General features: G+C 42.3%; 2 protein-coding genes across 2 annotated transcripts; both read right to left on the reverse strand.

Moving 5' to 3' along the window:
• Window positions 1-7,724: 7,724 nt before the first annotated feature.
• LOC145994044 (uncharacterized) lies at window positions 7,725-8,498 on the reverse strand. Its single transcript, XM_083130126.1, has one exon. The coding sequence runs from the start codon at window positions 8,496-8,498 to the stop codon at window positions 7,725-7,727; it is 774 nt and encodes a 257-aa protein (XP_082986252.1).
• A 671-nt stretch (window positions 8,499-9,169) lies between these two features.
• Window positions 9,170-11,866, reverse strand: LOC145994045 (uncharacterized). Its single transcript, XM_083130127.1, has one exon. The coding sequence runs from the start codon at window positions 11,864-11,866 to the stop codon at window positions 9,170-9,172; it is 2,697 nt and encodes an 898-aa protein (XP_082986253.1).
• Between the last annotated feature and the right edge of the window lie 1,693 nt (window positions 11,867-13,559).

Genomic DNA, 13,559 nt, shown 5'->3' on the forward strand with positions numbered 1-13,559 from the left:
CTTTAATACATGTAAAATATCAGCACTATGCCATGAAAACTTAAGTGTGCTGGAATGCGATGAACTGGCTCTTTCTTGTCTCGGCTCGGTGATGGTCAGTTTGCGGCATGTTCATGGTGTCCTTTAATCCAGACTACTGCATTCTATTCAGCACGGAAATCTTCGATGACTGGACCATTAAAGGCATGCATGTTTTTTCAATTCTGTATTTTACATAGTTAACAAGTGGTATACTACATACCAATTTCATTTTCTTTGAGAGGGATAAAAACATACCTGGTATGGATAATATTTTTTTTGCCAGGGATAAAACTTTTTGTAGGGGAGGATCCCGGCATCCCCCCGTTAATTCACGCACTCCACTAAAGTCCAGTTACCATTACAATCAAACATAACTCTGAAACCACATGACGTAGAGTAGTGAGGTTTTTTTTTGCAAAATGTTCTACAAGTCAATACGTTCTGTTTTGTATGTGAGTGCACCTAAACGTGTGCCCCTCTGGTTGCCCTCAGGATGTTAAGGCGATATTCCACTTCTACCCATACAGGCTGCAGCATATCAGCATCAACTGTTTCTACAGCTGCAATGATCCTTCTGCGAAGTGTAACAATCCTTGACGTAGCCTACTATGTGTCAAGAAAGAAAATGCCCAATTCGTCAAGTTCACGTCCTTCCACTCGTACATTTTCAACCGCAAACGTGTGATGGTAACCTGATGCGCAGTGATGCTGATATCGCAGTACTTGAAGCACGAATGGCAGCGACCAGTACTATCCTGCCGGAAAAAAAACTACTCTGTTAGCGCCCCTAGCGGGAAACGCTCAAGTCAAGGTCACGCTTCGGCCTTTCTGCTTGTGGGTAGAGTACAACACACATAAATTTGCCGTTGCGTAGATACCAATTTTAGTTTCGTCTCCCTCTCACTTAGTATCACGTGTTCTACCCTGCTCGAAAACCTTCGCTATTGTTGCCATATTGTCATTCCATTCCTGGACACACTCGCGCAAACATCATTGAAAACAATTGAATAGCGCTCCAGCTCGCGGTTCACACCGTTCGGCAGGGACGGTAATGTGGCAATATAGCACGGCGTAGTGGTTGCTTCTTTTATGCAGTGCATGTTCATTGGCTAGCTAGTAACTAGTGTTGTCAACTGTAATAATGAAGCACTATTTCTGTCACGGAAGGGGAAAGGCAGGTAAAATGACGGTGAGTTTTGTTTTATTGGAAGCACCATATTTTTATTTTATACTAAGTATTTTACCGGTTTGACGTTGTGTGCGTGTATTGCGTGTGTGTATGTGAAAGTGTGTGTTTGTTAATGAACGTTAAATTCCATAATGCCTCCAGTTCTGTCAAAGTTGAAATCAAAAACCTTGCATAGCCAAGCTTGGGAAATTCTAAGCAACGTGCACGAGTTCATGAAGGAGGAAGCCAGTGAAGGTGTTAGCATCCCAATACAGCATTTTGGCAAGAGAGCAGCGGCTGCGACTGGAGTTCCTGAACGAACAATCAGGGCTATCATGAACGAAAGACAATCTCTTGAGATGTCAGAAGGCCCCTCCACATCATTCCACACTCCCGGGAAAGAACGACAAAGACCAGCGACCAAATCGTCAGTGGACGCTTTCGATGAAAAAGTTATCCGTAGGCGCATATACGACTACGCTCTGCGTGAAAATGAAGTGCCGACATTGAAAAAATTGCATGTCAAATTACAGGCCGTCATACATTTTGCGGGAAGTCAAGAGAGTTTGCGACGTTTGCTGCGAAAGATGGGATTTAGGTGGAGGAAGAGGAGGCTGTCATTTTTGCTGCTTAATGCGATGCATATTGTTTTCTGTGTTAAAATTGCCATGCTTTGATGGGTGACCAAGTTCATAGCAGGGCCGGCGGAAGGGGAGGGCGAACCGTGCCACCGGCCAGGGCGGCAAAATTTTAAGAGAAGAAAAAATAAGCCTATTGAAAACTGTGGTCGAGCGAGATATTCTTTTGCGCTTAATAGTATTGAAATAGCATAAGAAGTCTCATTATTTATTTTATATTTTGATGTTTTACTTAGGAATATTTTGATTTTCAATTTCCCGTTGCTGCGTAATGGCGGGGGGTTCGAAATGGAGCGGCATCTACCGCCACCGCCCAGGGAGGCAAAATGACTAGCGCCAGCCCTGATTCATAGCAAAAGAAAAAGCCGCGCAGCTTATAGTCTAGTGGCAGTATATGTACTTGTTATTGTTGTGGAAGCCGGCATCGTTTGTAAATGTAGAACAAAGGTAACCGACTTTCGCCGATCACAGAGAGGAAATAATAATACTGCTTGAGGAGGAGTGTTGTGGTCCAATATTGTCGCGGTTTAACACGTTGGCATGTTGTTATCTGCCGTTGCAGTTCCGTACCAGTGTATACGGGTTTTGGGAGTGAACAGTTAGAACGCCACCAGTGCATTAATGCAATGAAAAATAATATTTTTTTATTTTGTTTGAAATCACTCAAATAAGGAATCGTATGAAGAAGTCTTCTTTGCATCATTTTTGGTAATTTTACGTATGTGTTAGTTCATATTTTGCGAATTTTTAGTCCATATGTATGTAGCTACATACAAAGCCACTTGTTAGTACATATTAATCCTAGTCCTGGTATAATGCATGACGTTTAAAACTCAACGTTAGATAGACCTGAATTCTCTAATTTCCTTGTTGTACGTAACAGCTGTGCATCGGCGCACTGCAGCGATTTTTCTATCTGCTCCATTAGCAACACTGCTTCTTTAGTTCTGTCGCGCATCGCACGGCAGAAATATCTGTGCTGGACTCTACGTACAAATATCAACACAACATCGCGACCAAACACATTGCCCACATTACATCGCCCGCGTGGCCCATGCTAATCACTCCATAAAACCCTTCCCTACCCCCCATTACTTCAACAGATCCATTCGCTTCCTTTGAGGAAACCCTTGCACATCAACTTCACATATCTGCCATGTGCTTTTTTTTAATAGAGCATGCCTCATTTCTTTGTGGAACGCCCTTCGCCAGCAAGATCGCCTGACATCACTCCCCTGGACTTCTTTCTATGGGGAGAGATGAAACGCTTCGTATACGAAACACCTGTCGTGTCAGCCGAGGATCTCGTTGCACGCATTAATGTCGCCGCAGCGACGATAGACACCGCGGGGTTGTTTGCTTGCACTAGACAATCGTTGATTCGGCGTTGTCATCTCTGCGTGGAAGTTAATGGCAGACAGTTTGAACATCGTCTGTGATATGGTTCCCTCGGCACCTCCACTCGGCACACAGTGAACATGTCGACACATATGCAACCTAGCGCAGCACCACCACCATCTTTGTTTTTTCTACGTAATGGTGATGTCCACTACGGATATTCGCTTTCTTCTTAGTTGTCAGTCTCCACATATCACTTTCCGTGGATAACACATCTCGCTAAACCCTTCCCTACCCCCATGACTTCAACAGACGCATTCCCTTCCTTTGGGAAATCCCTTGCGCATCAACTTCACACATCTGGCATGTGCTTTTTTGAATAGAGCATGCCGCATTTCTTCGTAGAACGCCCTTCGCCGCGGTCATATGGTTGGCCGTTGTGCCACTATTTCCTTGTAAACATAATTTCCCCACTTTTTCCCACTTCAATAACTCCGAATGGGTGTCGTTTTCGGCATTTCGTCACATGAACTTTTGTGTTTAGTTTCACTTGTAGAATAACCTCCTAAGCAGCCAGAGCATGCTGATCACATCACTCTAATATGAGCGGAGTTTACCATCTCATCTAATAATCATTCGTCCTGTTTATTGAAGTTATAGAATGATAGAAAAGCACTGCATAATAAGAAAAACACACATGCATTGTTTCTTTGCTGATCATTAAGGCTAGGATTTTGATGCAAATGCATCTTTTTTTGGTAAGGCAGAAACATTGCATAAGTTTATAGATATGTGTTTTACATGTAAGTGAATTAATTGGGATGCCTTTGTTAGGGCATTTTTTTGCATTTTTTAACCCTTTTTGGAGTAAAGGGTATTTTTTAAACTTTTTAAACCATTTGTCATTTATCGACCTTTTAAAAGTCATTTTATGGATTTTTCTACATTTTTGTGAAAGAAGGGGCATTTTACATGCAAGTTCAACCCTTTGAAGGAGAGATGGTCCCGACTCTTGTCTCATTGTCTTCAGTGCAGTTCTGAATGACTGTGTTTGAAGAAACAAAGAAATCTGTGCAGTATTGTTGACACAAGCTGTTGTGTAACAATTCAGATCAAACAATGTGATTTCCTCTATCAGTAAATATTGAATGAGTCCGGTCACTGGACCAAAATGAATGTTTTGTGTGTGGCCACTGTTGAACCAAAATGTGCTTGCCTGTTGGGCCGAGATGGGTCTGTCTAATTTGTACGATGCACGCCAAAGAAAATGATAGTACTTACTGCGTGTCGCTATCACAAACCCATACCTCTGGAGTGGAGGACCATATTGAATTCCAATAGGTGATTCGACTCGGATGATTGCAAATGACACTCACTGATAATAACGAAGATATATTGACTAAAACAAAAGATTACATGTATATACAAACTTGCTGCAATGCAACGCGATGGACGGAATGAAAGTACCACGCACACTCGGCCATATTGTCTCGCGAACTGACTGAGCGTCTCTCTCTCTCTCTCTCTTTGTTCGAGAGTAAGCATAAAACAAAACTGAATTCCCCTGACATCTATTGTTAAAAATATCGAACATATCAATTATGACTTGAGACATATTCCCCCCTCTTGGTCAAACAACGTTTGACCAACTAAATTCACTTATCTCCGTCCTTATTGCACTGAGGGAGTGGAACTAGTTTGTGAATCGATCTCTTGAAGATCCCTGAAGCTGTATGCACTGTGGCCACTCGCACTAAGCCGTCTCTTCCTGGCTGGACGCTGGTGACTCTTCCCAATTTCCACGATAGGAGAGGTAAATGGTCGTCTTTGATGACAATAAGGGGGGAACCCCCGAATGTATCCTAACCTCCACCCGCATACATTCGAGGGTATGCGCATGTCCCAGTGCCTCTGTGAAAAAAACTGGGACGGCAGTTGCTCGTTTTACGGTTCCCCCGTTATTGTTACGCTCCATTACTTTATTTGAAATTTGCATTTTACATAAATCTGGAAATAAAAATTTGACAATTACAATAATATTTAATAACATAATATATAACAAATATAATTGAGTATAATTACATTGGTATTAGTACAGTACAATGTTAATACATCTATACATTTCATTTTTTACATGAACCTTCGCTGGAATATGTTTAAAATACGATATAAGTCTTGTGTGTTTGTATGCATTGTTTAACATATACCGGATTTCGGGATCCGAAATCTATAGTGTTGAGAGCTCACGCGCCCTGCATATTACAATTTTCTTGCTACAAATAGTGCATAGGGAGCCAGAGAGCGACAGTAGATCAGCATGTGGTTTAAGACCATTGATTTGAGTTATATTAATTCAGTTGGATGGGTATGCTTCACCTCAGAGGCTAGGTGTTCCGCTGTCGGTCTCCAGCTCCCATATTTTGAAGATAGTTTGATGCGATTATGCGTGGTCAGTTCCCATTTGGAATTGTAAAATGTGTGTAGTATTGTGTGTGTGGAAGAAAGTTACCTGCTGCCTTGTATATCTGTTTGCTGAAATGAATACACTTCAGCAGAAAGCAACATAGTAGATATGAATTATTGATTGATAAAATAGAGTTAGTACAATACAAAAGGTAAAAGTATTTGAAATATTAATGAATGTAATTTTGAATGAGATTTATGGATTATAATTTATAACTGGATTGTATGATATGTAGTTTAGAGAATAACGCCGGAGTACCGACGTTTGAATGGTAGCTGGTGTGCCAGCTAGGTGTTGTGAGTTTGTTTTGAAGCCATTTCTCTTTCCATTTAATCCTTATGTCTTACTCCTGGTAATCGGACGGGGCGAATTCTTCTCCGCTCTGAGGCCTCCCCTTCGTCCAGTGGAAACCACACAGTGCCTTCGTCTGGAAACATTGGTGGGTGCTTCCTCCTCCTCCTCACCTTCCTCCTCTACAGGAGTAGGAGGCAAAGCACGAGAAGTAAGGGGCCTTCCAGCAGTTCCTCTCCTGGTTTCCATGGCAGATTGGGTCTGTGGTATGTGTATTGGCTGGGGTGGTCGCCTTTGCTGTTTCTCGAATCTTCCCAGCTCCTCCAAAGACACGGCGTCTGCGAGTGCCTTGAATCTTCCTATCTGTTGCTTAGATAGCAGGATTGTTATATCAGCTGCATTTTCCTCTCGGTTGCATTGCTGTTCCGGGCTGTCCGGAAGATGTTTCCTCTTTACGGGGGTGGGGCTTCGCGCCAAACCACCCCTTCTGAAGGGGTCAGGGGGTGGTTGGTCCTCTTTTGGTTCATTTCTTCCCTTCGAGGTGGCCCCCGTAGGAGCCATCTCCGCTGCTTACAGTTAATTCACAGGCCCGAGTTAGCCTTTTAATTCATTGATCGTTTCCCGCGCGAAATGAAATGAGACGCACGTGGTCTTATTATTGTTTATTGTTTTTATCCGGTCCGCGTGCTGGAGATCAGATGAGCGCACTTAGATCACTACGTCACATATCGCAACGTCAACAGAGACCCGTATGTTCCACGCACGTAAGTATCACTGCCCCGGTCGGCCACCTATGTATATAAGAAATAACTTACCCCTCTGCGTCGGTGTGCCCAACAGAACATGCCCTGGAGTTTCCTCTGTGGGGTGAGTGGGGTCTCCAAGGTATATCGAATCTCGGGAGTTCCAGGGGGGTATTCTTTTCGAGGTGCACACTTCTTTCACTGATTTCCAACAAAAAGTTCGCATTCACTACCGGGCCTCTCGGTTTATTCACTATAATTCGACAACCACTGGACGGATTTGCACTAAATTTTCACAGTGTGTCGTGTTCACATTCGCGCTCGCGATGGTGTTCGGTGGCGGACTAAACACAGGATTTTTCCACCTTTTTCGAAGGGTCGCGTCGCGGAGTTCCGTAACGCGTGACCACTTGCATATGACACTCGTGACACCTTTGATGACAACTATCAAACCTGGTTTGAAGTTTTCTTGTACCCTAGTCCACTTGGAACGTTGCTGAAGACAGTTTAAATACTCCTTGGACCATCGCTGCCAAATGTTTTGATGAAAGCTTTGGAGTCTCTGCCATCTGGACAGTCAATTTCCTGGGAGGTCAGTGAGGTCTGGCTCGGGAAAGGAATTAAGGGCTGAATCAATGAGAAAATGTCCAGGAGTGAGAGCACTTAAATCTTCTGGATCGTCGGATAAAACAGTCAAAGGCCTTGAGTTTAGGCATGCTTCTATTTGGGTGAGCAAAGTTGCAAATTCCTCAAAATTCAATGTTCACTTTCGTACTACTCTAACTAAATGATACTTCATGCAGCGTATTCCACTCTCCCATATTCCTCCGAAATGTGGTGAGTTAGGTGGAATGAAATGCCACTGGAAGGATTCAGAACTCGCGTACGCATGAATATTTTCTGCGAATTCCTGTGACGAAGTTATGTAGCTCTTTAAGTTCGTTTCTTGACCCGACGAAATTCTTGCCATTGTCACTGTACAGATTGGCACATTTACCTCTACGAGATGTAAATCTTCGCAGGGCTGCGATAAATGCGTCTGTGGTGAGATCGGAGACGAGCTATAAATGTATAGCCTTGGTGGCTAGACAAATGAATAAAGCCACGTATGATTTGCGATGAACTTTGCTGCGTGGCGAATGCGATTTCAATAGGGAAGGTCCGCAAGAGTCTACACCAGAGTTGAGAAATGGTCTTGACGGTGTGACTCTAGGTGACGGAAGTTGACCCATGAGTTGCTTGGCCGTGGTTGCCTTCAACTTGTAACATGCGAGGCAATTGTGAATTACTTGCTTGATTGTACGCCTTGCTCGTACAATCCAGTATTTTTGCCTGAGGGATGACAACAATAACTGTGATCCTGCATGAAGCTGTCTCAAATGTTCCGCTTCTATTATAAGCTGTGTCAGGTGACCTTTCGAAGGTAGAATAATTTGATGTTTTGTTTCATAAGGCAAATTGCTATTCTTGAGTCTTCCTCCAACGAGAAGAAGGTTGTTGCTGTCCAAAAATGGGTGCAGGCTCTTCAATGTGCTGTTGGCTGAAACTTGTTGGTGACGTTGAAGATCCTGAATTTCAGACTTGTAGCTTGATAGCTGAACAGTCTTGATGCATGTATGCAATGCTGATTGCATTTCCTTTGTTGAAAGACTTGCTTTTACATTGTTGTTGGACTTTCTGCAGTTATGTATGAATCGCTGACAGAAAGCTATCACTCGAGTTAATTTCGATAATTTGGAGAATCGTTCGATTGTTTGCTCCAGTGAATTCTGGCAAATTGATACTGCCGTTATGCTTATTCCCTCCGGAATTTCTACTTCCCTTAGCTGCTGCATAAGTGGCCAATGCTCTTCTGTATCTGTTAACCAATGTGGCCCATGCCACCATAAATGGTTATGTTGTATTGAAGTGCGTTCAATACCTCTTGAGATTATATCTGCCGGGTTATCTGCTGAAGGAACGTGTTTCCAATTGCTGCTTTGCGTAATGTGTTGAATCTCTGCTACCCGGTTGGCTACAAAGGTTTTCCATCTGTTGGATGGTGCTGCTAACCATGCCAATACAATTTGTGAGTCCGACCATAGATGTATCTCTTCTACATTCAAACGTAAAACTGGTAATACCTTGTGGACTAATCTTGCTAGGAGTAATGCTGCACATAATTCAAGTCGAGGTAATGTCACTTTCTTGATTGGCGCTACTCGTGATTTAGCACAAAGTAGATTTACTGTTGTTTCGCCTTTGTGGTTAGTTGAATCCACATACAAATATGCACCGTAAGCATATTGAGATGCATCTGCAAATCCATGTATCTGGATATTTCTAACTATTCCATTAATTAGAACAAAACGATTGACTTCGATGTGTTTAATTGCAGGGAGTTGTCTGCGCAACTGTTGCCATTTCTGATTCAAGTCTTGTGGAAGTTCTTCATCCCACTGAACATTGCATGTCCACAATTGTTGAAGAAATGATTTGTATGTAATAACAATTGGAGTGATGAGACCTAAAGGGTCAAATATTGACGCTCGACTGATGCTACCTGTCGTTTAGTGCTTGATATTTCGACGTTATTCGCTACTTCAGAAGCTTTCCTGTTGTTCAGTAATTTATCTGCAATAGGATCCCAAGATAAGCCTAAAGTCGTCACTTCTGAATCGTGAAATTCGACTGGAAGCTTCATTTCACGCATGGCTGGCGGAACTGCTTCTAGCACTGTCGTGCTGTTCGAACACCATTTACGCAAAGTAAATCCTCCACGCTGAATAATGTTAATTAATTCTGCCTGAATCTGCAATGCCTCAGCTACGTCTTGTGCTCCGCTCACTACGTCATCAACTAACATGTCTTCCTTGATGATACTACTGATGCGAGGATGCCTGCTGATTTCGCTGTCTGCCAGTTGCTGTAAGCATCTAGTAGTTAGGAATGATGCCGAAGCTGTGCCATATGTAAGAGTTCGTAGCTCAAAAACTTCAATTGGATGCTTGTTGGAGCTTCTCCACAATATTCGCTGTAATGGATTGTCATCTTTTTGCACCTTAATCACTCTATACATTTTCTCTACATCTCCTGTGAATGCTATAGGATGTGTGCGAAATCTTGTCATGATGGAGAATAAATCTTGTTGTATGGTGGGCCCGACCATCAATATGTCATTGAGGCTCTTGCCACTTGTGGTTTTGGTCGATCCGTCGAAAACACGAACCTTGGTTGTGGAACTCTGTGGTTTGATTACTGCGTGATGTGGCAAATAGTAGGCTACCCTGTGGTCATGAGACATCGGTAATTGTCCTACAGGTACCATGTGACCTAGCTGTTCATATTCATTCATGAATTCTGTGTAAGGAATCCTTAGTTCCGGTTGATGCTCAAGTCTTTTCTCTAATTGGAGAAATCTCTTGGTGGCATGTTGAAGTGAATCGCCCAATGCTTCTCGGCTTTCTTTGAGTGGAAGTCGAACGATGAATTTGCCTGTTTCGCCCCTCACCGTGTTTTCACAATAGTGACGCTCACAGCTGATTTCTTCCTTTGTTCTATGCCTGGTATATATCTCCTCAAGGTCCCAAAATCGCTGAAGCTGTAGGTGGAGACTTTCTTCCGTTCGAAGGAAGCATGATATCAATGAATTGTTGCCACTGCATTGTTGTGGAATGCGTCCTGCGACTATCCATCCGAATTCAGTGTTTTGTAGAATCGGCAAATCAGCAGAACGTGTTATGCGATCAGGCTTGAGAATTTCGAAGAAGATCTGGGTGCCTATCAAAAGAACTATCTTCGCTGGCACATCAAATGTCGGATCTGCCAATGTTACATGTCTTGGTATTTTGATTGATGCTCGGTCGACTCGATGTGAAGGTAAGTTGCTTGTGAGCCGCGGCAATATTGAGCATTCAATGTTGGAACGCCATGTGCTTATTCTAGATTGAAACTGAATATCCACCTTGAAATTTGCTTGCGACTCAGTATTGTTTATGCCTTGAATCGGTAAATGCTGAGGATGTTTCTTCAGTTTGAGACGCTGAACCAACTCTTCAGACGCAAAGTGGCTCTGGGATCCACTGTCTAGCAAGGCTCTACAGTATATCCATTGACCTGCATGATTCTTGACCTTTACCACTGCCGTGGAAAGTAACACGCGTGATGTATGTTGCCCTTTGAGTGCACAATAAGAAGCTTGTGGAGTTTGATCTTGATTCTCGTTTTGCGTTGCTTGAGAATTTTCATTCTTCCCTTCTTCCGTAGATTCTGTGCTGGAAAATGACGTTCTTGATATACCATCATTATGCAACAATGTGTTATGCTTGCGTGAACATTTTTTACACGAACCTGCCTTGCAAAGACGCAGTATGTGATTTGGAGATAAGCAGTTCGTGCAGAGTTTATTCCTTCTAACACAATCATACTTCTGTTTGTTAGTCGCGGCAATAAATGATGCATACCTAAAGAGAGCATGCGGCTCTTTACAAAAGAAACAAGAGTTCGCACTAGTGGTACTAATGAAAGATTTCGAAAAACCCTTGTTTGATCTTACATTGTAATGTTGAGGTTTGATTGATTGTTTATTTACATCACTTGGTGCGGGCTGAATGCTTTCCAGCGCTTGACATCGGCTTTCCAAAAACGAAAAGAAATTATCCATGCTGACAAAATCTGTTTCACTATTTTGCAGTTCCCACGCTTTCCTAGTTCCTGAATCTAGCTTAGACACAAAATGCTGAGTGAGTAACATGTCCGCCAAAGGTACATCTGTGTAAAGCGCATTTACTGCATTCAAGTTGCTTGTCGCACATCCCACAAAGGAACACAATTCCTGAGCACTTTCCTTGCTGACTGCCTTGATGTGCAATATGTCATGAATGTACGATGATGCGATTAGCTTCTTGTTTGCATATCTACTCACTAACAACTTCCAGGCAACTGCGTAGTTTGCCTCCGTGATGGGTAAGTTCTGAATGAGCTTGTACGCTTCGCCCTTGAGCGACGAACGTAGATACTGATACTTCTGAATGGAAGCGATGTCTTTGTTATTATGTATTAAAGACGTGAAAGTGTCTTCATAGGACAACCACTGCCGATAATCACCCTCAAACATTGGCAATTCTATTGTGGGAAGTTTGAGCCGGGTTGCTGTGACATGCGATGTGTTGACAGCATCATGCTCCGCTTGAACCTTATCATGCTGCGATAATAAAGCTTGCATCCGGGCACTCAACTTGTAGTACGCCGTTTCCAATTCGTCTCTGACGTCATCCTGCGATGAACCAGTTTCAGCTTATAACTTATCTTGCACTTGCTCAATGTCCACCCAAATGCGAGACAATGCATTGAAACGAGTACGCACTTCTTGAATGTTTCCTTCACTTTAACTGAATTGATTGACGAAAGTTTCCATTCGAGTGATTTTTCCTTTTAATGTCATTCGTTTTCTAACGAGACGCTGCTGCACTTCGCTCTCACTCATTTTTATGAAGAACACGAAAGGTTAAAGGAAATAAATGCAAGGAAATGAGCCAGACAAAGTAAAATATACTTACCGACCTCCTGCGCCGTTGTCGTGAAGAAAATGATGCATGAAAAGTATCGTCCAGCTGTTTACAATCCTTTGCTGCGAACGACAATGGAGCTGCATTGTTGGCAATATGGCTGCTGTAAGAAACTGTTGTTTCCGCACTGCACTAGCACTTGACCTTGAACGTGAACAGAATGTCACGTAGCTGAAACATGTGCCGGTAAGGACCAAATGAATGAGTCCGGTCACTGGACCAAAATGAATGTTTTGTGTGTGGCCACTGATGAACCAAAATGTGCTTGCCTGTTGGGCCGAGATGGGTCTGTCTAATTTGTACGATGCACGCCAAAGAAAATGATAGTACTTACTGCGTGTCGCTATCACAAACCCATACCTCTGGAGTGGAGGACCATATTGAATTCCAATAGGTGATTCGACTCGGATGATTGCAAATGACACTCACTGATAATAACGAAGATATATTGACTAAAACAAAAGATTACATGTATATACAAACTTGCTGCAATGCAACGCGATGGACGGAATGAAAGTACCACGCACACTCGGCCATATGGTCTCGCGAACTGACTGAGCGTCTCTCTCTCTCTCTCTCTTTGTTCGAGAGTAAGCATAAAACAAAACTGAATTCCCCTGACATCTATTGTTAAAAATATCAAACATATCAATTATGACTTGAGACAAATATATTGTCTCCAGACGGATTTATTGTTAAAAGCAAGGGGTACAAAGTTTTGTACTATGTATCCGACATTTTGTCAAGGAAGCAATTTGCACTCTATGGAATTGAAAGTGACTTAACAGCAAGTGATATTGTTAATTTCAAGTACGCTCCTCTGGTGTCTGTGGAAGTCGAGGGGAATTTTTCCGTGTACAAGGTTCTCTTGTCCGAAAAACGAAAATCATTCACTTTTGAAAATTTTCATATGATTTTCCTTGTGTACTGCAACTCTGTACTTAGAAGATTACAAAAAGTGAACTTTCTTACTTGTACTACCATACGCAATTAACATGTGATAGATACTGTAAAGTTAATTTGTATTTTGAATTTCTCTTGGTAGTTTATAAATTTGTTTTACAAATCTTTCAGAATTTTTAGGTAATTTTTCTAAGTTTATAGGGCATTTTCTTGCATGTATTAGGTCATAAATGCATTTTTTTAAAGGTCATTTATTGGCAATTTTAAGGTCATCAAAATCCTAGCCCTACTTATCACTTATTTTGATGTTTGACATGTTGACCACTTTCAACTGATTTCTTCATGGATGTCACACATTTGAATGTACTGTTGATGTGTTTCTTCCTACACTACATAAAAAGTTCAGCAATGTATTTTTTATAGATTGTAGGTGCTGAAGGTCCGTCG

Source organism: Lepisma saccharinum, chromosome 10, assembly GCF_977018435.1.
Source record: "Lepisma saccharinum chromosome 10, izLepSacc3.1, whole genome shotgun sequence".
NCBI classification, from domain to species: domain Eukaryota; kingdom Metazoa; phylum Arthropoda; class Insecta; order Zygentoma; family Lepismatidae; genus Lepisma; species Lepisma saccharinum.